Source organism: Lacerta agilis, chromosome 1 (genome assembly GCF_009819535.1).
Source record: "Lacerta agilis isolate rLacAgi1 chromosome 1, rLacAgi1.pri, whole genome shotgun sequence".
NCBI lineage: Eukaryota > Metazoa > Chordata > Lepidosauria > Squamata > Lacertidae > Lacerta > Lacerta agilis.
In genome coordinates this window covers 88,647,515-88,674,552 of record NC_046312.1, presented here as the reverse complement: position 1 = coordinate 88,674,552, position 27,038 = coordinate 88,647,515, and the positions used below count along the sequence as shown (strand labels likewise).

Below are 27,038 nucleotides of genomic sequence, written 5' to 3'. Positions count from 1 at the left end.
GTACACAGATATAGAAATATCAGGATATTTAAGGGCTCTAGGTAATGGTTACAATCCCTGTGTCCCATCCTCTTTCATTATGATCACGTACATTTATCTCCTAATATGCTGCTTGAATTGTTCACTTGTGTTTCACACATTCATGAACTCCTTTGTGCTAAGCACGGAAGAATACTCCTTCATTAGAAGCTGCTTCTAATCTGTGGTGTCTGCCTGTCTTACTTGTAAAGGGCTTTCCTACCCTTTTCACTCCAGAGGAGGTCCACTAAATCGGTCCCTATCCATCTCTCTGGGATGTCTTGTGCAATTCATCCTGTAATTCATCCAGCATCACGGGAACATGTCTTTCGGAGAGTAGGAAGGTAGCTCTCTCTATTGTTGGGACTTTGGCTGGATTGGTTGAGTGCTGGCACTGTGCAGAAAGATCTGCATCTGTGATGACTGCTGAAGAAAATAAAATTGTTTCCCTGTATGTCATAAATAATAGCTGGCTCTCTGATCCTTTGTCACTGTACTGTATGATCTGTGATTACTGATCAGTTAAGGGGGTTGGACTGGATGGTCCTTGTGGTCTCTTCCAACTCTATGATTCTATTATTCTAAGAGCATATGATACTTGCTAATTTGCATCTTGTTCGTCACTCCGATTCCTGACCACCTGGGGCATTTCTCAATTAAGCTGACATGCTGGGTGTCTGAAAATAATTCTAAAGAAGGGATAATGTAGAATGTGTAAAATAGTGATTAGGTGCTTAATGTAGTGTATTTGCATAAAGAGAAAATGATATTACCAGTAGCATATTCACAAGTTTTTTGTGTTGCATGGTATGAGCATTCCCACTGACCCTGACAGAATGCCAGTTCTCCTGATGTTGTGTTTTTTGGAGCCCTAATCTTTGAATCTTGCAATTCTTTCATTGGGTGCTTGGCAGGCCAGTCTTACTATCCTGCTTGTAAAAGTTGCAATCCCATTACAGTATAAGGGATTGCTAGTGAGCAATATAGCTATTAGGGTTGCTCTGGGTTTCTTGTTCATTTTTGTTTTCTTACTGGTATCTTTCTTTGTGTTCTAAATCCTTAACAAAATCAATACATTGTTAAGGGGACGAAGCGTTGCGGGGGGATGTGCTGAAGAAGCTGGCTTTGGGATGATTGATGTGCATGTTGGATCATTACTCATGGACCCACTAGTTATCCCAGTGCAGACATGTTAGTAATTTGTCTGTGACCTGCAACAGCTTTGCATGTCCTGCTACACTGCATCTAATTGCTGTGCAAGGCTAGCTCATGATATCACTGATTAAGGCTCTGTGCTGGCACTACATTTCTTTTCTGCTAGACCCCAAGTGGTCATTTACTCGCTCATAAGTTCAGGTAATAGGTGTCTCTGTGGACATGCTTGCAAAAAAGGCCCTGCTGTGTAATATACTGCATGGTGCAAGCAGTGGTGTGTCTGTCAAAAAGCAATTGATGTTGTGTGCAACTAGCAATGCTTCTTGAACTTTGTATTGTCTCGCTTTCTCTAATTCACTCTCTGCCTGTCCTTTGGTCTGCTCTCATAATCCAGGATCCAGATCAGCTAACCCTGCTGGTGGTAAGGAACCCCTTCTTTGTTTTTTCACACCTGTTTTCATGTCTGTGCTGTCTTTCACACTACTGTTTTTAACTATTTTAATATTCAGGATACTTGCCCTCTTTAATCCCCCCAGTGCCCCTAAAAATGAGAATTCAGACTTGGACTGCTTTTGATATACACATAAGGTACTTAGAATGCCTGTGCATATATGAAGACATTTCATACTTTCAGCTGCTCTGATTATTAAAAACTAGGTGTTCTTTTTTTATCTATCAGCATAATTTAGGCTGTAATCCTAACCCCACTACCTGGGAGTAAACCCTGCTTAATTCAGTAGGACTTTCTTCTGACACAGCTCTGATTAGGCAGCTTAGTCTTGCTGATGCTTGTGAGATTAAGTTCAGTGTAAATTGGAAGGAAGATTTGGCATTTTTGACTTTTACAGTACAGTAGACTATAGAGTGAAGATAAGGTGCAGAGACCCATATAATCAAATCTTCTGAATGTACATACAAATCAGGAATGTGGTTTTCTATATGGTCTCCAGGTAGTTTGGCATGAATTAGCAGAACAGTCTTACTGAGAAGTAGGCCCCACTATGTTCAATGGGGCTTGCTCCCTTTTAAGTGTGCTTTAGGGCTTCTGCTAAAAAGACCACGGGGCTTTTGGTCACCTCTTCAAATGGAAAACAGAATGCTTTGCGAACAACCATGAGTGACTCTTTGCTGGATAGAGGAGGTTTAGAAGTTCTTAAAATAATAAAAATGAAATGTTTGCTGCTTGTTCAGAACAACAGAAGCGGCGGCACTGGTTTAAATTGTAGTTCCTAGGTTGGGAAAAACATTCTTAATTGTAGGTTCAATTAAACAAGTATGCAAGATGCCTCAAGATGTATAGAACCTACTTACTAGTAGCAAGGCATTTAAAGATAAATTCACGATCAAAGGATCTTTCATCTAGTATGGTGAGTTCAGTTGGATCTTTATTTTTTTAACAAGAGCCCACTTCCCAGCATTGCAAAGTGCTTTTGAAACTGAAGGGACTTTTAAAAGTAGGTTGTGTGGTAACACAAGGCAGTCTGAAAGAGTTTTAAAAAGTAAAAGCAATTCCACTGGGCTGCTACAAGTCCCTTGTGTGAGCTGAGCAGTTCTTTGGGTTCCTTTCTGCCTTTATAAAACCATATTTCCTGGTCCACATCATATTTCCCATTGTCCACATCAAGTGGAGTTGTGGTTTAAGAAATCAGGAGGTATCCTCTAGTCTACAGCCTGGGTGTATGAGAGTAGAAAAGAATGGGGGAGGTGGAAATAGTGGGCACTTGAGCTTTCTTTCATGCACAAACTGTGGTTTGTAGGAGTGCCTCATTATTTGTAAGCTGGGTATTTGTTTAAGGAGGGTACTTCCTCTCAATCCATCGTCATTTTTGAAATGTTTTATGCGTAATTCAGACATGTTTCAGACATCTTTATTAACAAATGGGCGGCTTCTGGGTTTACTTTGCTGCTTTAATTTTGTTTTTGATATATATTTTTATTAAATGGAACTGGGCAGGTTTAGTCATTTTGAGATAAGCTGAATATTTTTGTTTTATATATCTGTGGTTCCTGTCTAGCTGGCAGTCGATCCAGTTCCCCTGGCAAGCTGTTGGGAAGCGCATACGGTGGACTGAGCAGTGGAACAACCAGAGGACACCCAGCGCCATCCCCTGCCGAAAAACGCAGCAAGGTCCCTCGAAGCCAGGGCTGCAGCCGAGAGACCAGTCCAAACAGGATAGGTCTAGGTAAGATTTGTATTGGATTCGGTGCAAAACAAAGAGACTGAAGAAACACGGCATGGTACTTGGGATTACCACAATAACATGATGGCTATGATGGCCTTATTTAAAGGTGCACCCTAAGAAATTTATTAGTGATTTGCATTCTTTCAGAGTCTTGCTAACATTTCCACAAAGTTCTGTGACTCCAGAATGAGGAAAGAGGAATCTGTTGAGTGAGCACTTTGAAATGGCAAGGCCATCTTTTCCACTGAATCAGATAATAAAACTTCCACCTAATTCCACACTAGTACAACTTTAGGTGAAGCCGCCTTGGGTGGAGGTTGCCCAGGTTTAATCACAACATTAATCAGAAAATAATACTTGTTTTTTTAAACAAACAAACCAGTGGTTTACCTTCTGTTGCCACTCTCATGATTTAATTCCATCCTATCATTTCAAATGTACTGTCAAGAGCATTAAGACAGAATTTAGCTACTCCATAGTTCATGTTGATTTTGGTGAATGCTAACATTTTCTTTCTCTACCTTCCCTTAGGGAAAAAAAATGTATGTATCAATATATATCATGTTGTTGCCTCTGCTTGAAAATCGAACCTATTAGTGCACTGTTTACCATTCAAGTAACTATTCAACTTATTCTGTAGCTCCCCCTCCCCACAAATGAACGTATGTAGGACCATTGGGCATGTCCCATGGCTCAGTAAAAGCAGCTGTCCAGTTATCAGAGACATCTGGTGTTCAAGCCAGGCTGCCTGCTTTCAATGTAAAAAATACGGTAGCCTTGGCAGGTTTTATTTTGAAGGTAGGAGTTCTGGTTTACATTACAATTCCTCAGCATAGAATCGGGTCCTGCTGGCCAGAACTGCAATTGAGACCTCCAGATAAACTAGGAGCGTAGAACTGGAAACAGCAACTTTAAAGTCAATATCAGAATTCCAGGAGTGAACAGACCAGAGTGGACTTGGGAAAGCAGGTGGAACTGGAGAGGGAAACACGTGCATGGTCAGAGCTCAAGATACAGCAGTGTTTTTCAACCTTTTTTGGGCAAAGGCACACTTGTTTCATGAAAAAAATCACGAGGCACACCACCATTAGAAAATGTTAAAAAAATTAACTCTGTGCCTATATTGACTATATATAACGTAATTCTCTTGAATAGGAATCAAATAAACACAAAGAAAGTATTTTATAATTCTTGGACTTAAGAGCAGGGGTCCCCAAACTAAGACCCGGGGGCCGGATGTGGCCCAATCACCTTCTAAATGCTGCCCGCGGATGGTCCAGGAATCAGCGTGTTTTTACAGAATTGGAACCTGTCCTTTTATTTAAAATGCATCTCTGGGTTATTTGTGGGGCATAGGAATTTGTTCATATTTTTTTCAAAATATAGTCCAGCCCCAAGTAAGGTCTGAGGGACTCTAGTCTTGTACCTGACTGACTTTTTTGTGACAAAGACATGAGTGGAGAAGCTCCTGAGACATCCTGACATGATATAATTAACTGCCATGCCACACTTGAGAGCCCAGCCAATGTGGTGTTTCCCTTTTTTGTGATGATCTTGTGTACAATTCACGGCAGTGGTTGTCCACATACCTGTGCAATATCGTATATTCACAATTCACACCCATGGCAATCTCGCAATTCCTAAACTGCCACCTGTACACCATCTGCTTGCCTTGTGAATGGGCGTTATTTATCCAGCAGTAGGTGAACACGCTGAATCAGTTTATTACTTCTCTTACACATGCACCTATGTGCCAATGTTAACAGTTCAATAAAGACTAAGAAAAATCGACACAAAAACAAAAACCGAGCAAAAATACAATAGCAGCCAAAGATATCCGCACCCACAGGACCCAGCGCCACCTCCGCTGGAGGTGGGCGAATTCCCAGTGAACTCTACCATTCGAGCTGCGGCTCCAGGCCTTGGAGCCTGGTGTCCCTCTGACACTCTCTGTCCTGGGAGTGGCGGGGGGGGGCACGCCAAGTGGGAAACAGGGAAGTGCTGTTAGGGAAGCAATGGGGCCTCGCTTTGGCGCTGGGCTGCCTTTTCAGGGCGGGTCAGAAACGCAAACCAGCTGGCGAGAAGCGCCCCTCATTCCGCCCTCCCGCGAAGCCCCAGGCCAAGCCCTTCCCGAAGGGAAGCCCCGCTAAGGCGGCCTCAGAAAGCGAGCCTGCTCCTTCCTCCTGCAGACTTGGGGACGACGGGGCTCCCTTCAGAAAACCGCCGCCCCAGCCTCCCTCTTGCCGCCTTCAAACCTCTTCCCTCGTTTGATCACCAGAGCTGCCTCGTGCCCGCTACTTACCCGCCACGTCCCCTCAGGGCGCCGGCCGAGCAGCGCAGCCGAGCGAGGCGGTTGGGGGGGGGAGGCAGCGGCTGCAGCGAGACCAACCCGCCCTCCTCACGCACGCGCACGCCACCAAGCGCCATCACCAGACACGCCTTCGCGCGCGTTGGTCCATTTCCCAGTCACTTGAAGGAAGGCAACAACAACAGCCGGGACATTTTTCCCACGGCACACCAGGCAACATCTCGCGGCACACTAGTGTGCCGCGGAACAGTGGTTGAAAAACACTGAGATACAGGATAGAATGACAGGCACAGAAGGTATACAATATCTGAGCAGAAATTTCAACCCGATTTATGAGATGGCAAGTGGGGTGAGTGAGAGAGGGAATCAAAGCCTTAGTAGTAATGTGGGATGTGGGGTTACCTCTCTGGAAGAGATCTGGGGACAGGCTTTCTGGTTGTATGCATGGAGAAGGAAGGCAGAACGCAGACAAGGGAAACAAGATAAAGAAGGACATAGCTATTCTTAAGAAAATAGCAGAGGGCATCAATACCAAGGGCAGTCAATGAGAAAACTGTAATTTTGTTGAGAGTCAGTTGATCCAGGAAAATGTTTTATGCAAGCAAACTAGATTCCAATGAACCCAAATTAAGATATCTGTTCAGAGCAGAATGAACTCCAGAGTAAGGTCTGAGTCCTCTTTGGATACAGTGTCACTTTTGTTGTGGTGGGGGGGAAATACATGCAATTGTTATTTTTGCTTATATATTACATTTTCATTTAAATACATGGAAAAAATACATTTATATATAGGCTAGCAATGAAGCAGAACTTAAAAAACAAAATAAAGACAAAAATAGCATATCAGTCCATCTTAAAATTTGGTCAGGTCGTGGCCTTATTTAAATGTTGTCTGTGAAGATTTCAGTATATAGGCAGTTTGGATGATACCAGAAAGGTGAAAATGCATGCCGGTGAATACTCTCTAATAAGCCACTTCCTCTCTAAAGCCTAATGGATATTTACAGTGACATGTAATCAGGTCACCCAGCATAGTACAATCTATATAGAGTGCACCTCCCTGTCCAATTTTCTCCAGCTGTTCATTTTTGTCATGAGTAGTTCACACTTGGTTTACAGATTTCTGCTACTCAGGCACTCTTTATCTGTTTATGAACAGAACCGACTTTTTATAGATTCGCAGATTCATTTCTGCTTTCTCTTGCAGCATCATGAGAATCACATGTTACAAGCAGATCCCTATCCCTGATCATGGGCGCATCTAGGATGAAACTAATGAAACTTAAACTTCAGGGCCCCTAATCCCAGAGGGACCCCAGAAGCAGCTATATTCCACATTGCTTTAAAAAAGTTAATCATGCATGTATATAACATTTCCCTCCCATAACTTGAAAACTATAAGGTGTAGGAATTTTTTTTCCACACCAGTGATTTTGACATGCGAGATATTTCAGCACATAAATTTTAATCCAAATCTGAGGCATTGAAGTTAATTTTTAAAAATTGTGGTGTTCTGTCATGGACCAACCCCTGAGTTGAAGATAATAGTGGTTACCTAGACCTCATTGCTGGTTGTGAAGTGCCCCGCATAACAGTTCAAACCTCGGGGCAGCAAAAATGTAGGTCTGCCACTGTCCCTGTTTGGAATCTGGTTCAGTCAGACCGCACTTCAGTTCACAATTTTATGGTTCAGCTCAGTAATCAGATCATTGTTTCACTGAGCCGGTGGACTGATCCAGAGTTTGCAATAACAGGATGGGATTGTAGAAGCAAATGATGCACCATTTGTTTGGTTTTCATCTTCAGTCCGTATTCTTTATTCTCAAACTGAAGGGCTCTGTAGTGTCGTACACAACACCTTTCAGTCTTGGCGGTCTCCAGGTGCTTATTTGTATTCTCCAGCAAATAACTGGATTTTGGTTGTGCTATTGAATAGAAACCCAAAGGGATAGATTCCACTTCATGTTTGAGTAGGCATGCTGGATTTTGATGAGAAAAGAAAGGCAGAGAGGAGAGGGAATCCTGCAAGGGTGCCTGTAGCAATGCTGACCGACCAGGGACATCGTCTTAATAGCATATTTTGAGAAGGTTCTAGATAGGTAAATGTCCTGCTTTACCCTCCTTTGACATCATTTGTTTATTACTATGACAAGTCTTTGTAAAAGACTTTTTTTTTTTGTAAAAGTGGCCTTTAGTGGTTCATGGCTAAATCCTTGTTGATCTGGTTATCCCTCTAAAAGCATATCTCTTTCCCACAATGTTTCTTTCAGCCTCAGTAGTTTGGCATGATCTCTGTATGTGCAAAAGCCTAACCCTCTCTTTTTCCAACTAAGATCTTCTGTCCCTTTACCACTTACACCAGCCGGGATTGCCTGCCAGGCAGGCCTCTCAGGTGTGCTGATTTGCAACACAATAAAGCACAACTTGGCATGCATTGCGGTTTGTCTGTGGCCAGTCAGAGTTGGCTGCTGCCCATGATTTTCCTTTCCTTTTTTTAATAAAAAAACCTAATGTCAATAATGACCATAAATGTGACTTTCCTGTCTGAGCTTTGTGTCCTCATTAAACTTGTGTTCACCTTCTCTGAAACCCTCCCTGCTGCATGCTAGCACGGAGCAGCCGTATCCCCCGACCCAGCGTGAGTCAGGGGTGCAGCCGCGATACCAGCCGTGAGAGCAGCCGAGATACAAGCCCTGCTCGGGGCTTCCCTCCACTTGGTGAGTACCTGCAGGCGCTGGAGCTTCTAAGGGCCCTTCCTTCTCCTCCCCCTTTTTCGTGGCTTAGTCAAGACATCACTAGGTGGAATGAAGCTTGTTTTACTCTCTTTTTTTTTAATTATAAAAAAACAAAAAAAACTTCCCAACACTCCCCGTTCCCGACCCTCACTTTCCCCCTCTTCCCTTCTGCATGCTTAAATCCTGCTTTCCTTTAGTAGGAAGATCCTTCCATCTAAAAATAATAATCGTTTTGTTATAGCTTCCAAGTTCTTTTAACAGCATTTGAGCATCAATGGTTTTGACAAATCCAGCAATTCTGAAAGCAGCTAGCCTTCATCACTTCAGGGAAGAGTGATGCTGCCTCAAAGAGAGCCAGTGTGGTGTAGTGGTTAAGACCGGTAGACTTTTAATCTGGTGAACCAGGTTCGCGTCTCCGCTCCTCCACATGCAGCTGCTGGGTGACCTTGGGCTAGTCACACTTCTCTGAAGTCTCTCAGCCCCACTCACCTCACAGAGTGTTTGTTGTGGGGGAGGAAGGGAAAGGAGAATGTTAGCTGCTTTGAGACTCCTATCGGGTAGTGATAAAGCGGGATATCAAATCCAAACTCCTCTTCTTCTTCAAAGTATGAGCTGGTGGCATTTAGATCCAATGTAATATTGGCTTTCCCGGGGTGGGGGGATTTAGAAAGTGTGTTCACATTTTCTTTCCCCCTCTTCCAATATGCTCTCCATTCTGTGGCTTGCATGCATGCAATATCAAGATTGCTATCGCAGGGGTAACTCCATTCCCAGCTGTAATTGCGATTAAAATGCCCTGTATTTCGAGGGCATAATGGATTCATCATAATTTCACAGAAGTTCCACGGTCTTGCTTTTAAAATTATGATCCAACAACCCTAGTCCAAAGAAAAACCTGTGCTTCCAAATTAGTAGTGCAATGTCCTGATTCTTGGTAATGAATGCTTTTTATTGTATTATTGGTTAATTAGTTGTGCGATATATTCTGAAGGAAACTGAGCATCCTGAAGCCTTGAAAGGCATCAGTTTGTTTTGTAGAAGTATTCAGTCTGAATATAAAATCCCATTCCAGTATATTCTACAATGTATGGTACTTGTGACTTGCTTAAAGCAGACAGGTAGTTTATGATCATGTACCAAGAGCTGGGTGGTGTTCAGCTAAGTTTTATTCAGAGTAGACCAGTGTGTCATAGAGGTTGGAGTGCTGGACTAGGAACTTGGGAGACCAGGATTCAAATCCCCACTCGGCCTTCATGAAGCTCACTGGGTGACCTTGAGCCAGTCACTGCCTCTCAGCCTAATTACCTTTCAGGGTTGTTGTGGGGATTAAATGAGGAGCGGGAGAACCATGTACAGGCCACCTTGAGCTCCATGGAGAAAAAGGGTGGGATAGAAATGAACATGACTAAGTTAGGGCCATTGGTTTCAATGGGTCTACTCTGAGTAAGACATAATTGAGTACCACTCTCTGTGTTTCGCGTTTTAGCACTATATACCCAACCCTCATTGGGATTTCATAGTGGAGGAAAGCAAATGTTATGGACATGATACTGTAACCCTGCTGTGTGTGACACCTGTAGAGTCTAGTTTCTAACATTGCTGATGGGAACAGGAGTCTTTTAACCATGAGCTTTCAGATCCACATCCAGAGCACAGCTGTAGGCCTCAGACATTGGCGACGATATCTTTTAGAGGTGTCCAAATGTGAGCAGTTTAGAATGATTCAGTCTGCCATCTTGATTCAAAATGGCATCCAATTGAATACAAATTTAGGGGAGGGGAAAATGTTCTCCTCAATCTCATCAGCCATCATGCAAAAATTGGTTACTGTCCTGCTTCAGATCTAGTAGTCCTAAAAAAAAAAAAAAGGTCTGTTCACAAGCCAGAACGTAAGGGTAACACAAGAAGCAAGGTCCAGAAGCAGTCCAAGGACAAAACACAGGAAGTCCAGTCAAGGCACATCAAGGGTGTTGTTCCAGCACTTCCTTCCCTGAACCTTCATAGGCTTCAGGCACTCCAGCTCACTAGGTCTACACTTAGAGGCTCCAGAGCTCCCCGGCTTCCCCAGCTCAGCTTCTGTTCAGGGGCCCTCTGTGTCTTATGGAAGATGTTGGGATGCCTTGAACTCTGAAGGCCCCAGATCCAGCCTTCTCCCCTGTAGCATTTGCTTTGGGAGGACCAGGTCCTTCTCTGAAGAGAATTCTTGCAGCGGGAGCCTTGCAGTTTTGATATCTTAATATGTGTCCAAATCAATGTAGTTTTGAATGGTTCAGTCTATCCATGTTGATTCAAAATGGCATCTGGTGGTTTCCAAACATAGACCGAAACCCGCTTCAGGAACCATCATGCCAGTTAAAAGGTCTGAAGGCTTAGAGAAATAATGGATTGACAGACATCGCACAGCTTTCAAAAATATATAGTAGATAGAATGACAATATAACAAAAAACAAAATTTCTTCTACTTGATAAGTGACTATTGCTGCCATTATATACATAGGTGAATCAGAAAACCTTTCTACTCGGTGTTGATAATTAAAATTTCTCTAGTTCAGTGGTTTATTATAGCTAAAACAAGGTTGGGGGGGGTTGTGTGTTCAGGAACCATCCTCTCTTCTTTAATTAAGATTGATTAATATTAATCTGAATTCTGGAATGTTTCAGATAACTTTCTAAAGGATGATTAAGGAATGGCTTTAAAAAGGTCTGAGCAAAAACACACACCCGGTCTTCTTAGCCTCATCTTGCCAATGTTTGAGAGTGTTTACCCATTGGGCTAGGAGAAGGGGGGGGGCATTTGTTGCTGCATAGCCTGGGAATGCTCAATGCAACATGTGGAGCACGGCATGGAAATACAGGGGAATCTCTCTGCATTACCCAAGCATTTGGGGGACTCTTCTCTTTCCACTGTTATTCTGTGACTCAGTTCTTGGGCTGCTAAGTTTGCAAACGGGCACAGAAAACATGAATTTAAAGAGCAATTGGGCTGTGTGTGTGTGTGTGTGTGTGTGTGTGTGTCTGATATTGGAACCAAATATTTATGTTGTTTTTTCCTGTCATATGCTGTAATTAAAAACTAAAACCCAAAGAGGTCTTAGTGGCGCATGTGCATGTATCAAATTACCATTTTAGAAACTTTTCAACTCTTAATGCAAAGCTGTATACTTTTCTTGCTGTCCAAGTATACAACTGATTGTACTTATTCCTAGCATTTAACATATGCAAATTTATTTATTTTTTCTTCTAGTAAGGCAATATAAGAAAAATACTGTTGTTAGTGATAATCTAAATCAAAATTCAATTTTAAGAGTTTAATGGCATTTTATATAAAATGAACTATGGACTTTGAAATAGATTTGCTAAATAATGTTAGTACTGCCCTGGCTCATCTCCCAGTTTGCACATCACATTATATTAATAGTTTATTTGGGCAACACAGCAAGCCAGACTCTGACTTGTTTTGTATGAAGCATGGCAGCAGCGGAAGGCGGGGAAGAGAACTATGGGAATTTTTTAGAAGCAATTTTTCATTTTTCATGTCACTTTTAATTTGTATACCACTCTTCTATATCTTCTATACTATACACAAGGAAGTTTAACAAGCTGAAGAACAACAAAATATACAAGATCAGAGATCTTATAACAATCTGTTCCAATAAAATGTCATAATCATTTTTTTCATAACTGCTGGTTTACACAAAGCCATCGTTTGTTTTATACTACGTATAATATAATGTGACATGCAAAATGGACCCACATATAGATATCTGAAACATCCAAGATGGGATGAAATGGAGAGTATATGAAGTGCATCAAAAATTAGCAGGGTTTATCTTTGCCATCTTACATCAACCACCAAATTCTCTGCTCTATTATTCCTTAGACTCTTTCAGTTGTTAAAGTGAAGGGTGCTCTTTCAGATCCAAAACTGAGTTCAGAACTAGTATTTAAATGACACTTTCCCCAGCCAAATCTGCTTCTTTCCGCAGTATAATGTGTGACCTCTTTGATTTTTGCATTAATCAATACATCATTATGATACAAACTCTTTATTGTCTTAGATCCAAAGGTAAGTATACTATGGCCAGGCTGCTTAACTGTATACGGCTCTATTGGCACTTGTGAATTATTTAAATGACTGGTGGTCAGCGCTGGTGCCTTTTACTTTTTGGGTGCTTGGATGTTTTCCAGCCACGAAACTAACCTCAGGACTCTATATTCAGTGTAAAGCCTGTAACTAACATTACTGATTCAAATCTCCTCTCAAATCCAGATTTGCTCTTTTCCGTAGTGTATCTGTATGTTGTCCAGACCATATGGACTCTTGACAGAGCACTTGCTTTAAATGCAGAAGTTCCCACATTGAGTCTCTGGCACTCACTGCTAATGGATTCTGGGTTAGCAGAACTGGGAAAATCCCTCTGCCTGGGGAATGGGAGAGATGCTGCCCGTAAGAAGGAGCCTGAATATGTCTATGGTAGCTTCATATGTTCAGTTTTAATAGGTTACCTGTTTTGTGGTACTGGGGATATAATTCCTGCAGCAAATATATGTCATGAAAGTTATTTCCCTATGTTGTCTTTCCCCTCCTCTCTGGCACTGTCGGTTTGTCCCTGAACTACAAATTGTCTTTTTTATTGACCATGGGTTCGCATCTATGAATGAAACTACTGAGGTTTAACACTTGCAAGCACAGTTTCTAAGGATTCATTGCGATTCCGCCATAGGATTTAGACGGACCACACCTAAATCCTATTGCTTCCAAGTTGATCATTTCATGTTTTCATCAGTGATTCTCCTGAACCCGGCAGGTGATTCATGCTTCTCAGTCTCTGCTGGACTGCACATAACTCAGAAGTCTCAAGAGGGGTCCCTTCTGTTTCTCATGCATCATGCCCCATAGCCGAGGGTGGAGGGTGAGCAAGGGAGCTATGGGTGTTGGTCCTGCTTGTGGGGCTGGCACTCGATTTATATGTCCATTCATATGCGATGCCATTTCCTTTTCACTATGTAACGCCAGTGTTGGTATAAATCATGTGCATCCTCTTTGGACTGTGGCACTTTTCTGTCTTGAGTACATGTGTGTTAATCCTGTGGGTGTTGCCATTCCTTCTACTTGCAGCCTCTCGACGTCATTCCAGGTCCACTAGCGCTCTCTCCACTGCTGATTCTGTTGGGCAGTCAGGTGAACAAGTGCTAACTGCATGAGTCTGCTTCTTAATAGTGTCTCTTTTTATTGCCATTTTAACATTTGCAGTCACAAACGTCGTTCTCCATTTAGCATGTGCTGCTACTTCTTCTTTTTTTACCACCGCCACCATAGGCTTTCTTTTTCTTTTTTCTTTTAAACATGCTTTTGTCACTTTTAAGTTTTGAATGCATTTTTTTTGAAAAGGTGGGTCGGGGTTTTTTTTTTTTTTTTGGTTTTTGATTCTGCATACTGTTATTCCTGGAAAGGAAACAATGTTAAAATGGCGATTCAGGGCTTTGTTGATGTATCTTCTATGCATTTGTTCAGACAGATTGCATAGTATTTTGGGGCATGCTGAACAGCAGCCACAGGAAGCGCATAACATCACTTGGAGCTGCAATTTTCTAATGCTCAATAAATAAATGGCAGAGTTGACCAGCAGCAAGGATGTGGCTCAAAATTCAGTTGTACAGTGTATCTCTCTGGTGTGCAAATGGCAAGAGTCAGTTTAATACTCTTTGTTAAATACATTTTTTTTAAAAAACGATGTTCTATCCAAGCTTTATAAAACTCTTATTTACTGAAAGGCACAAATCAAGCAATTAGAAGCTTGGGTTTTTAAGTTGGACTGGGTCTTTACGGATTTGCATTAGCTTCTTAAGCCAAGCAGTATAGATTTCTATAGATCATGATTTATTTGAATTTGTGCTACCGTGTTTCTCCTAAAATAAGACATAGCCATAAAATGAGCCATAGCAGGATTTCTATGCATTTGCGAAATATAAGCCGTTCCCCGAAAATAAGCCATAGTGACGCGGCACCTCCCATTAAAACAGCCTGGAGAGGCATGGCTATGCAGTGTACCAATGTGACGTGGTTAAAATAAGACATCCCCTGAAAATAAGCCATACTGTGTTTTGTTGAGGGGAAAAAAATAAGACGGTGTCTTATTTTAGGAGAAACACGGTATACATTTGAAAGGTGGCAGATTTGGTAGAATTTGTCTCAAAATGGGTGTCACTGAGAAATTATTTGGGATTTGCCTTGTGCTCTTCTGAAATTTTACTGGAGAACTTCATTCATATCTCTGAAATGGGCTTTAGTACACTGAAAACATACTCTTCTGGAGTGAGGGACTGACAAGCCCAGAACTTTTCCCAATAGAAACATGTATTGCATCGTCACCCATCTCATGGGTTCTGCCCATTTGCTAAAAGTAGGGCATATAACTGTATGCCACCTTATAACTTAATGTGAGTTTAATTTAGTTATTTCTGCTGGGTATTTTGAAAGGCTTACGACATGATTTATTTTACCATTCTGGTTATCCACATCTCTTTTTTAAAAAAACTATCTTCCCTTTTCTAATGCAGTCTTAATTTTGCTTGATAACATGTGACAGATAGAATTCAGTTTTGGTTTTTATGAAAATTGTGAGCATTTCAACTGGCATTGCTGGAGCTAGATTTTCACCCTTTACCAACTTACACAAGTGATCTTTTCACTTGGAACTTAATTCCCCAGTGGCATGCCTTTTTCCTGGAGGGTGGCCATAACCACACTGGGATGCAAAGATTTCTTTTACATCATGATTTGTCAAAGAATTGTTCAGTATTGGAGCTCTTGTCAGGGTGGGTGGGATCCTGATGTATTAAATCAAGTTGGTGATTACCTTCTGGGCAAGAGTACTAGATTTATGTATGTTCTCTGGTGCAAATTTGGTTGCACATACCTCTTTGATCACTTTCTTGTTCATTCGCATGTCACGAAATTAGCCTAGTAAGCTGCATGTGGCACATTCTGAGGCCAATTTAGCATGTATGAAAGTGCAACCAGTTCCTTGATTTGGGGAGGCAGATAACAATAGAAATAATGATTTGCCATGTCTTTGGGGAAACGTCACAGTCCCAAAATTCCTATGTACCTTTCAGTGGGGCAACGCTATGGCAGTTCTATATTTCAACTGTGGATATTCCACAAATAGCAGAAATGTTACCCTAATCCATGACCCAGCTGAATTTCAGCACTTTTAAACCCCATGCAGATTAGTGGTTCATTTCTTTCATTGAAACAAATGAAAGTGGTTAGCTTTGGCTGGATCATACACTTGATTTTACCTCTGCTGTTACTGAAATGTTTGAAGATGCAAATCTAGGGGTGAAATTCTGGCTTTCAGTGAGACCTGTGCAATGCCACCTGATCCAAAGACATAAGACATATTTGTAGATTTTCTGAAGCCTCCTACTCAAATAGTTCCACTGAACAGTGGAGGGCTTTAACAAAGTAGGTAGGTTATGGGATTATGGCTATTATATTGCACCAGATACTTACTGATACTTACGAAATTATGGTTGACTAGTACAGATCTTCATAGCAGTGTATTTGGCTTGTCACATTTCCACCAGGTCTTTCTACTTGAAGATCTACTTGAAACAAAACTGATGTTTGAAGCAAGTATTTGTGCTGCTTCTGCAACTAGGTGCATTAAAAAAGGGAATAGTAATAACATGCAGTTTTTATTTCCCTGTAAACATCATCAGTCAATTGCTTTTGGAAAGAGCTTTTCATTCAAAACATTTAATTTTTGCATGTAGTCTACTTTTATTTTTAGAAAATGTGCTTGTTGTAAATTTAAAATGTCTTAACTTGGTAACACATTTTGAAAAATGAAAAACTTTTGGTATAATTGCCCCAATGCTTAGAAAATTGTTGTTTTTGGCCTCTTAACATCAATTCTTCCTTTATGCCATAGTTGATCTGATCTTGCTTCCCTTCCTGCAGACTCAAACAGATACCGAATGCAAAAGTTGAATGCGACTTTCATCTGAGAGAAAATTGCAGAGTTCACAGAGCTCACAAATGATTTTTCCTCTTGAACTTACTCTGTTTATGCCTAGGTTCCTGCGTCAATTGTTTTTGAATCTGCACACCCCCATTAAACCTTGCAAGTAATTCCTATTCATTAGAGATGGAAGCATGAAGCTACTTAAGCAAATACCTTTTCTAATTAGTGTGCCCTTAAATATTGGCATGCAAACCACCTTTTTTAATCACTTATTGCATAGTTGCAAATTATATGGTTCAGTAGTGCAGATTTATCATTGTCCTGATCTAGCAAGGGAAATATGCAAGAACGCAGCCTTCTGCTGTTGCAGGTAGTTCATATCCATACACTCATCCACTTCATGATGCTGATTGGGCCCCCCTGAACGGACTAGGGATATACACCACCATTCAACATCAGTTGTTGTGCACAGCTAATTGCCTACAGCTAGAGTAGGATTGGGATATCCTGTTTCTACATTACTGTTGCTTTTAAAAAGGTCAGACATTGTATTTTTATTTGATCGATAACCTACACTAGCTATTGAAAAAAAATCCTTTTGAAATTCATTCTATCATTATTATAGTCTTTGTTCTATAAGGCTGTGAAACCCAGATTCAGGTGTAATGCTAAGCCAAACCATGGCTTACCTCTGTGTAGCCCATCAACGGTAGGGCCACAGTCTTTACTCTGGAATCCGCATGTTTGCTAGTTTTTGCTAAGCCATGCCCTGGGCCACTGTCAGAGTAATTGTTAGCTATTCTAGAGTATTTTTAAAAGTATACATTGCAGGACCTGCAAAAAAGAAAAGAAAAGAAAATTAATAGAATACTAGTGACAAATTTTTCTCTTAAAAAAACACACACACAGTTGAAAATTTTGTTGTGGTACTCATGCTTCTTCCTTTGAACAATGAGTGATATCCAGAGCTTGTTTCATTAAAAAGACACCATAAAAGAGATCAACTCCCTCCCCTCAGTTTCTTGATAGGAAAGTATACTGGTGACTTGTCCAATGCTATATCTGGGATCCTAGCTAGCTATGTAACAGGACTCTACATTTTGACAAGTCTGTTGTGGTGCTAAAGAGGTCTGATCATAACAAAACAAAACAGTGCCTGATAATAATTAAAGCCATGTTGAGAGTTCCCTCTCTGTGTCGGTTCATTCCTGGCCAGCAGCCTTATTAATATTCCAAGGGACTGTGAACTCCCCTAATGATGCCTTTGAATATTGTCTTTTGTGCAGACCGGTTTGGGCTCGGACAGCCAGGCAGGTTGCCTGCCTCTATGAATGCAATGCGAGTCCTCAGCACAAGCACAGATCTGGAGGCTGCTGTGGCGGATGCACTGGTAAGAAGGAAAACACAATGCTACCAACACCAGAAACTGACTTAAAGCTGCCTCTTGTACGTACATTCTCCCGTTTCTTGTTTATAACTGTTCCTTTTTTTTTAATGTGCCAGTGCGTGTCACTGCCTAAATGTCTGTCTGGGAGTTTGGCATATGTGGAATAAAGTTAGTAAATGCACAGCTGTTCTGCACTAGAGGCAGAGCTGTTGTGATTGCTGACATTGGAGCTGAGAAGATTGACACTAGTAGTCTCAGATAGAAGTGAAGAGTTGCAAGCATTAACTGTTTGATCCTAACTACCCTTATGTGGAAGTAAGCCTCATTTATTTGGATGAGTCATATTCCGTCTAAATGCACTTAGGATCACAGCCAAAGTCTCTGAACTGCTGTCTGCTTTTGATTTCCAGCACAGTAGGTATCCCTGGTGTGGTTGGTATCTGGAGTCTCCCTCAAATCCCCCACTGGTGCTCACCAAGGCCCCTGCTCCTCCCTATTTTATTTTATTTTATTTTATTCTTTTGACTTTGGGGGAGAGTGTTTGGTTGGGAAGTCTCCTGATTTGGGGGGTGTTGCCTGCTTTTTTTGCTCTGTATTTTATGCGTTTGGGGATGTGTGTGTGTTTAACTCTTTTTTGGGGATGGATGGATGGATAGATAGATAGATGTATGGATGGGTGGGTCTGAGTATTGCTGTTACTTCTGTGAAATGGGTATTTTGCAGTTCCTAAAAAAGCTCCTTTGATTTTCAAATGTGCCTCCAAGCCTGAGAAGGTTGGGAATCTGTCCAGAAGTGTTAACAAATTTTGCTTGGCTCTGGTTGGTGCATTTGGAAGGCAAAAAAATGAATCTCTTTTCCTAGGGAACTCATGAGAATTGTAGCTCTGTGGGGGGAATAGGGGTCTCCTGACAACTCTCAGCACCCTTAACAAAATACAACTCTCAGGATTCTTTGCGGGAAGCTGTGACAATTTAAAGTGGTATCAATAGTGTTTTATATGTGTGGCGTGAATGTGGCCTTAGAAGTGCTGTGCCGGATGCTCCTCAGTTCCAGAAAATCATCCATTCAGTGCATCTAAGTACAATGTGTTCTGCTAGGACTGACACTGTGGGCTTGATTCTAGCTCCGACCTAGGCTATGAGTCCACCTAGCTCAATATTTTTTTTACCGAATGAAAATGCTCATCCATGACTGACTTTGTTTTCTCACCCACGACTGAAGAGCTTCCATCAGAATGGATAGCTAGCGAGGCCTCCAGTACTTCAGTACAAGCTGTCTCTTGTGTTTGTTAAAGTTGACAGGGAACTACTGGCCCTGAGGTGCAGCTTGTGAATTACACGCTCTCTCTCCCATGCCTCAATAAAATCATAAATCAATAAAGAAAGGGCTGTAGTGAAGTTGGGGCCTGTATTTTTTCCCAAAATAAATTTTCAGATTACCCTGTCAGCTGAAGCATACATGCGTCAGTTATTTTCATCTGTCTAAAGACTGACAGGGAAAAGGGTCCTGCCGTCTCTGCCCTCAACAAGTATATCATAAAATCAATTCTCTACATGGAACACAGAGACAATTTGTTTCTACTTCAAGGTAGTGGTATTTTGCATTGCCGACTAGCAATGCAAGCCTAATCCAGAAAACCCCAGAACTGGTAAGATAGGGCCTTCTCATACTGAAGATATGCACAGCAGCAGAGCAGTCATCTGACTTATTGAAACCCTGTTTGACAGATACCCAGTCCCAGCTGATGTTGCAGTAGAACAAGAAGCCCTCCAAAGCCCTCTTTCAGTTCAATTTTGCTGTTTTTCTTACCGTTGTTACTATTGTGAAAAGGCAACTGTTTTGGTAGCCAGTCTCCTGCCTTTCTCTGTTTCTCACTGAAAAAAATCCCCTACTATCTAGTAGTCTTTCTCACAAAAGCAGCATTCTCTGCTCCCTGCCCCTCCACCTTGGTATCTGAGGAGTCTAGATGCTGCTCCAAAAAGGCTTTATCCCACCAAACAAGATTTCAGACAAAGCCCCGCAGGTCAAATTCTTTGTCCTGGCACACACTAATTTCTTTACCTGTAAAAAGAGACAACTGAACCTGGTCAAAAGAAACGTCTTTGTTTCTGCCTAGCAAACGTGACATCAGTGTACAGAACCAGTCTTGTTGATTTGAAGGTCAATGAGAAACATTGAGACAAAGGGATTTAACATTCAGGGAAGGAAATAAGTCCCAGCTGGCTATGAGAGAGGGAGGGAGCTCTGGGAGACCATAGTGCAGGCATAGGCAAACTCGGCCCTCCAGATGTTTTGGGACTACAACTCCCATTATCCCTAGCTAACAGGACCAGTGGTCAGAAATGATGGGAGTTGTAGTCCCAAAACACCTAGAGGGCCGAGTTTGCCTATGCCTGCCATAATGTATTTGAACAACTTCAGAGAAAAAATAGCTCTTAGTTATTTGGTTTTCTGTGAGGCTAGAAAGCGTGTTATCTCTTCCCTGTCTTCGATTCTGTGTCTGTGGGCTGGTAAGAGATAACATGTCCTCAAATGCCACCACGAGGAGAACAGAAGCTTAGAGGTGATAATGAGGACTGAAATTCTTTTTTTATTGGAGTTGTATAAAAGTGTCAGAATGGTATCTGAAGAAGTGTGCATGCACACGAAAGCTCATACCAAGAACAAACTCAGTTGGTCTCTAAGGTGCTACTGGAAAGAATTTCCTATTTTGTTTCGACTATGGCAGACCAACACGGCTACCCACCTGTAACTGGAAGAATGGCATAGGATAATGTTGGCTTTAAGTGAAGGCAGAATGCTAAGTGCACATCACCTATGCTTGAATTGCAGAGGACTTAGGTTGCATTGGGAAGAGCAATCTGTTTGGTGCCATGCTCTGTACCCATTTTAATTTTGTGTTGCTTGAAGTAAATCTGGCTGAATTTATATTTTTATTTGCTAAGACACATTTGCTTGTACATTTTTGTTGCAAGTGCAATCCCTGCAAAAGCTTCTGACATAATTCTCTTATGCTTTCTCCCGCCCTTCAATCTTTTCCTGCATACAGCTCTTAGGAGACTCCAGAAGCAAGGTACTAGTGCCTGACTTTTTGTTGTTATTTAGTTGTTTTCCTTTTTCCTTTATTTGTTATAATTATTATTATTTTTTGCTTTTCCTGTTACAGAATTCATATGGTGCTGTAATTATTCTGATATGTTAGAGCCCAGATCTGGAGTCCTATCAAGCTGCAGAACTGGGACCTCAGAAACACATTCTGTATCATTCACTTAGTGTCTCTCTGTGTGTGTCAAAGAAAACAAGAAAAGCCAAGGGGGGAAAAATATCTTTAATGAATTATGCAAATAAAACATTACTATTGTGTACATGTGTATATGCATATATGCTAAATTATGTAGAGGGTGGGAAAGATAAGGAAATCGGGTGTAATACATAGCTCTGAAAATAATAGTTATTTGATGTTGCGTAGCACAGTTAGGTATTTCTAGCAAGGGTGGGAGCATATTCCATAAAGTTAACTCTTTTTTTTTTTTTTGCTGTATGCCGCCTTTCCGCATTTCAAAACATGCTCAAGGCAGCTTACAACATGAAAATAATACAGATCTACGGCATAGCAAAAGTAGTCATAAACAATAAATAAAATATTTAAAAATATGCAGCCAAACTGAACAGTTTCCACATAAATTGCAACAGGATCTAAAATAAAGATACAAAAAACCAACAGCAAAAAAAACCCCTCACCAAACAACACCCCAGCCCAAGAGTGTTCAGTTCAGCTGGAGTCACTCAGGGCTCTGCCCTCCCAGGCCAGGTGGAGCAGGTCTTCTAGGAACACACAGGCAAGATGGTCTCACATTTGGCATATAGCTGCCTATTCTTCATAAGGCACTGCCATCCACTCACATTATGTGACAATATGGACTGCATCCAAAGGAGGTACGAATTTTCAAAGTAGCCTATTGCACTCTAGTGATAGCCTCTAGGTTTCCATAAATATACAGTGGTACCTCTACTTGCATTCACCTCCGGTTATGTATCCTTCGGGATACGTATGTGGCAAACCCAGAAGTATTTTTCCGGTTTCGCCGCATGCGCAGAAGCGGTCCCTCCGGTTGCGGAAACCTCGGGATCTGACCGGAGCTCCGGAATGGATCCCGTCCGCAACCGGAGGTACCACTGTACACAATTCCAAAAAAAAAAAAACAAGAACCTCTCCTAATGCTAATTTTTGGACACCTGGATCTTATGCTGATGCCAGCAGGGGGTGTTCTTGTGCTCGTCTTACACATTTTCTTGGGATTTGAACTTCATTGGGGCTAGAGGGAGTGTGCACATCTTTCCCCAATGTATACTTTGAGTAGCTTTTACAGAGTGTGATATAATCATTTCAGAAATTCATTTATCATTGCTAAATATCTTATTTGGAAACCTGGGCTTTCAGGACACTAAAAGAAATTTGTATTAGCATAATCATGACTCCTGTTTATTAATGAAGAACCAACAAACACTTAAAACCATAAATACGGCATACTGTATAAAATCTGAATTTATGTAGGTGAATTTGGAGGCAACCCTTGTTACTTATTTACAAAATGATATCAGCAACAGAATATTTATCTTTTTCCAGTTTAAATCACTGGCTTGTTAGCTACATGTTTTATCTCCACAGTTCTTTTCTATATTAGTATTTATGATATCTCTTTATTGGTAATTTCTTCTTTCATAGGGCCTTTTCTGTTATCACTGCTTATATTTTGTCCTTTTTAGGGCAGTCTATGCCACTCTTCACCAAGGCTCCTGATGCAGTTTAATAGTGGTTTAAATGTTTTTATGTCATAATCACCAGCAGGGTCAAACAGGCTTCTTTGGTGTTAAATTCCTAGTTTTTGCTTTAATGTGGTCATGTGGAACCTACTAAGTTCAGGGTTAATTTCCCCCCACCAGAAAAAGCCAGTGAGACGAAGGTATGAGCCATATGGGATGTATTCTGATGATGATGCAAACAGTGATGCCTCAAGTGCTTGCTCAGAGCGCTCCTACGGTTCCCGAAATGGAGGTATCCCACACTACCTGCGGCAGACGGAGGATGTGGCCGAGGTCTTAAATCACTGTGCAAGTTCCAACTGGTCTGAGAGGAAAGAGGGGCTAATAGGTCTACAAAACTTATTGAAGAGCCAGAGGACACTGAGGTAATTGTTTTAGTAAATTTAAGAGAGGTATTATTTATTTATTTATTTTAATTTCTATACCGCCCTTTATTTTTAACTCAGGATTAAGGAATGCCCTTGAGTGAGTGAGTGAGTGTGTTGTGGAGGTTTCCAAGCAGAGGTTGGATGGCCATCTGTCATGGATGCTTAAGCTGGGATTCATGCATTTCAGAGGGTTGGAATAGATGACCCTTGTTGTCCCTTAGAATCATAAAATAGTAGAGTTCAGTGATAATAAAAGGTTCTGCAGTGGAAAAAATCAAAATAGGAAAGCCTGATCAGCCATATGCCAAACAGCAAACAAATAGAGGGCAGTTGATCACTCTAAACCAGTGATAGCCAAACTTGGCCCTCCAGCTGTTTTTGGACTACAACTCCCATCATCCCTAGCTAACAGGACCAGTGGTCAGGGATGATGGGAATTTATGGGATACTTTATGTCAGATCTAAAACATTCTCGTTTGGGTTTTGTGTTTCAGCCGAGTTGAGTTGAAAAGACTGTGTGAGATCTTCACACGCATGTTTGCTGACCCGCACAGCAAGGTAAAATCTTAAGTATTTCTTGTAAGATAAGCCTGTAATATTTTGTGAATGCACATATATTCTTAAGCATTTTATTGGTATAAAACAAGCTTATTATTGAAACCTTGGTTGTCTCAATCTCTTGACGTCGTCATTACGCTCTGAAACATATTTGACTTTGTGTGTAATATTTTAAGGCTTCTTAGTGAAGGAAGTGTGGGTATAAAGAAATCATCTCACTACAAGATATTTGTGCATTTCTTCCTGAAGCTTGAACATTGCAGAAGTAGGGATCATTTAGGGCTGAACATTTCCTTAATGTGCAGTAAGAATGGTTGTTTCAAAATACGTTACTTGCATCAAACTGTAAACACTTAACTCTAGCCTATAATAAAAACAAATGTCTCAAACTTTATGTGAATGCATATATTATCTGGGTATTGGGGGAAACTGCCTTGGAGCAGTTGGCTTTGGTTCTCCATATCTATGTACTAATGAATGGTTTGTTTTGTTGCATGGCCTGTTTTGCGGTGGAATTCACAACAGAGAGTAAGTGTATTCTCTTTCCTCCTCACCCCCACCCCTCCATGTTGCCTCTTTTATATGTTTAATATGGCACATCCTGAAAGTTTACAGTGCTAACATTGTTTCTAAAAGTATCCCTTATCTAAAGTAGATTCCCCTCCCTTTTCTTCTTCCTTAGGACATGTTTGTGGTGTTATTATAACTATTATCCCCCCCCCCATTTATCTCTATATTTCTTATAGGTTTTCAGCATGTTTCTTGAAACCCTGGTAGACTTCATCATTATTCACAAAGATGATTTGCAGGATTGGCTTTTTGTCCTCCTGACACAGTTGCTCAAGAAGATGGGAGCTGACTTGCTGGGCTCAGTACAGGCAAAAGTGCAGAAAGCTCTGGATGTAACAAGGTAGTGTGTCTTCAAATAACAGTGGATGACCTGTGAACCTACCAGCAAGGTGACTTCACCAGACATTTAGACATAATGGTCCGCTTTGGATATAACATGAAATCGTAGTTTAACCTCACAGGAAGAAGCCTACTTGGACCCCATGCGCACCCTACTTCCTACTCCTCTGAAGCAACCACAACGAGGAGATCAGCAGAACGTTTCTTGATTTAAACTAACCACAGTTTGTTGCTGCATCTAGACCATGCTGTGATTAGTTTAAGCCATGGTTTATCGAAACAAGTTAAGATAAATTTGTGGTTTTTGGCTTGTTTCAGTAAACCAGGAATGGGGAATCTGGGGGCCTCCAGACGTTGGAATTCAACAACTAGAAATTTAATAAATGAGTAAAAATGATTAAACAATTGATGACCGTTTAAGCTGTGTGTATGGGGAAGTATTGTTTTTTTATTATTGTATGTCTTTTCTGTGTTTTTATATAGTAAACCCCCCCCCCCCCCGTGATCCTCTGTTGTTGAAGGGCAATATAGAAATAAAACGCTCATCATCCCCAGCTGTTGATCAGTCATTGGGGATGATCAGAATTGTAGTTCAACAGTATCTGGAGGGCCAAAGATTCCACATTCTTGAAATAAGCCACAGTTTAAACTAACTGCAGTTCCTAGTTTGGATGTAGTAAGAGACTACAGTTAGTTTCAACCGGGAAGTGGATGCTTCCAATAAAATTCTCATGGCTACATTGGGAGAGGAGAGAGTGCTTACGCTTGAATCTCGGGTAGTCTTGTTTCTCTAACACTAAACGGGTTTAGCAGTATATCTAAACTACGCCATTGTAACACCTGGTATATTTCAGTAGAGAAGATATTTACTTTGCTTTACTACTTGAGGGAACCTTGCCGTTCATTTAAAACCAGCATAAACGTTTGAGCCTAGAGGTCACACCCACACCATACATTCAAGGCACTCTTCTACAGCTTCAATAGTCATGGCTTCCCCCAAAGAATCCTAGGAACTGCAGCTTCTTAAGGACTCTGAGCGTTGTTAGGAACCCCATCACAGAACTACAGTTCCCTGCACCCTTAGCAAGCTATAGTTCCCAAGATTCCTTGGGCCAAGCTGTGGCTGTTAAAGTTGTACAAGAGTGCTTTAAATTATGACAATGGATTCTTGACAGTTTTTCAGCAGCCAATAGTTAAGGTCTATGCTTGGATTGCATAAGTTGGAAGACGTCATTCATCAAGCACTACACTATAGAGCTTCCCTTTTCAGAGGGCTTCCGTGAAAGCCCAGGTCAAAGAAAGAAGGGCTGCATGTAGCAGTGCCCAAAGAACCATGTTTGCAATTTTTTTTGCATGTTTGCATTTGAGACTCGTCTTTCTTTCTTTTTTGTATTTTGTTTTTTTGCGCTCCATCGCCCAGGCTGCGAGTGGTAAGTGCTGCACGATTTCTCCATCTGAGAAGATCTTACAAGAAAAGGAAAACTGAATGAAACAGAAAAGGGGAGGGGGGACTATCTTTCTAGAACCTTTGTTATTGACTGAACATTAGCCATGTCTGCACATCTCAGTAAACCATAGGTGAACGCAATATGTATGAACAAGAACAAGACACAACAAGCCTGGAAGTCACCCTCCCCCTGCTCCTCATCCCACACAGCCTGGAGGACGACTTCAGAAGCTCTCGTTTGCACTCTCGATTAATCGGTTTTCCATGACATCCAAAGCTGAAAGTGGCTAGTCTTAACTATGGTTAGTTTAAATAAGCCAGCTTCAGCAATTATAATTGCAAATTGTTTGAGATTAACCATAGTTAATCCACAGGTTGCTGATCTAAATACCACAAACTGTGGTTTAGCATCATGTGCAAATGTGGCCTCTTGTGTGCATAAATGTTGTGACTAGTAATGGAATTTGTTGTCATGCATTTCTTTTCTTTTCTTTCCGCTCTAGGGATTCTTTTCCATTTGATCAACAGTTTAATATTTTGATGAGATTTATTGTAGATCAAACCCAAACACCAAACCTTAAGGCAAGTAAAAGCTTTTGCAGTAACATTGGGAAATGCTTGCATCTGAGAACATAGTACTTGACCACAGAAAAGTGGGGAAGGTAGTCTTTTGTCCAGAAAATCTAGAGATGACTTTTATATAGCAATCAGTGACCCACTGATCCTTGAATAGGAGCAGGGAAAGATCTTGGGGTTTGGGGAATTTGCAGTGTTCTATATTACTTACAGAAGTATTCCACTCACTTTAGGTAAAAGTGGCTATCCTGAAGTATATTGAGTCCTTAGCCAGACAGATGGACCCCACAGATTTTGCAAACTCCAGCGAGGCAAAACTTGCTGTTTCTAGGATCATTACTTGGACAACAGAACCAAAGAGCTCAGATGTGAGAAAGGTGAGTTAAAGCAACGACAAGGGTTAAGTGTCAGAATTTTCTAAGTGAATACAAACTGTTATAAACATTGTGAAATTGAATAGGTCAAGTAATTTTATTTTTGAAAGGCTATATCTAAATCTGTCACCTTAGATAAAGTTTATGGCTACTTGACCATCCATTTTTGTCTTCCATAGCATTATATGAATAACCAGAAGAACTTTGAGCTCTTTTTTTTTTT

General features: G+C 41.2%; 1 protein-coding gene across 29 annotated transcripts in view; it reads left to right on the top strand.

The window, feature by feature from the left end:
* Positions 1–27,038, top strand: part of CLASP1 (cytoplasmic linker associated protein 1) — a 162,259-nt gene that overhangs the window by 97,177 nt on the left and 38,044 nt on the right. For 9 of the 29 annotated variants that reach the window (XM_033162199.1, XM_033162224.1, XM_033162232.1 and 6 more), the window contains 12 exons: positions 1,568–1,594; positions 3,189–3,356; positions 8,274–8,381; positions 13,519–13,581; positions 17,659–17,762; positions 20,809–20,832; positions 22,704–22,948; positions 23,446–23,509; positions 24,035–24,037; positions 24,256–24,419; positions 26,369–26,447; positions 26,675–26,818. In XM_033162199.1, coding sequence (XP_033018090.1) covers positions 1,568–1,594; positions 3,189–3,356; positions 8,274–8,381; positions 13,519–13,581; positions 17,659–17,762; positions 20,809–20,832; positions 22,704–22,948; positions 23,446–23,509; positions 24,035–24,037; positions 24,256–24,419; positions 26,369–26,447; positions 26,675–26,818 — 1,193 coding nt within the window. The remainder of the gene's footprint in view (positions 1–1,567; positions 1,595–3,188; positions 3,357–8,273; positions 8,382–13,518; positions 13,582–17,658; positions 17,763–20,808; positions 20,833–22,703; positions 22,949–23,445; positions 23,510–24,034; positions 24,038–24,255; positions 24,420–26,368; positions 26,448–26,674; positions 26,819–27,038) is intronic. The other 20 variants (XM_033162255.1, XM_033162292.1, XM_033162309.1 and 17 more) reach the window with 8 other exon arrangements.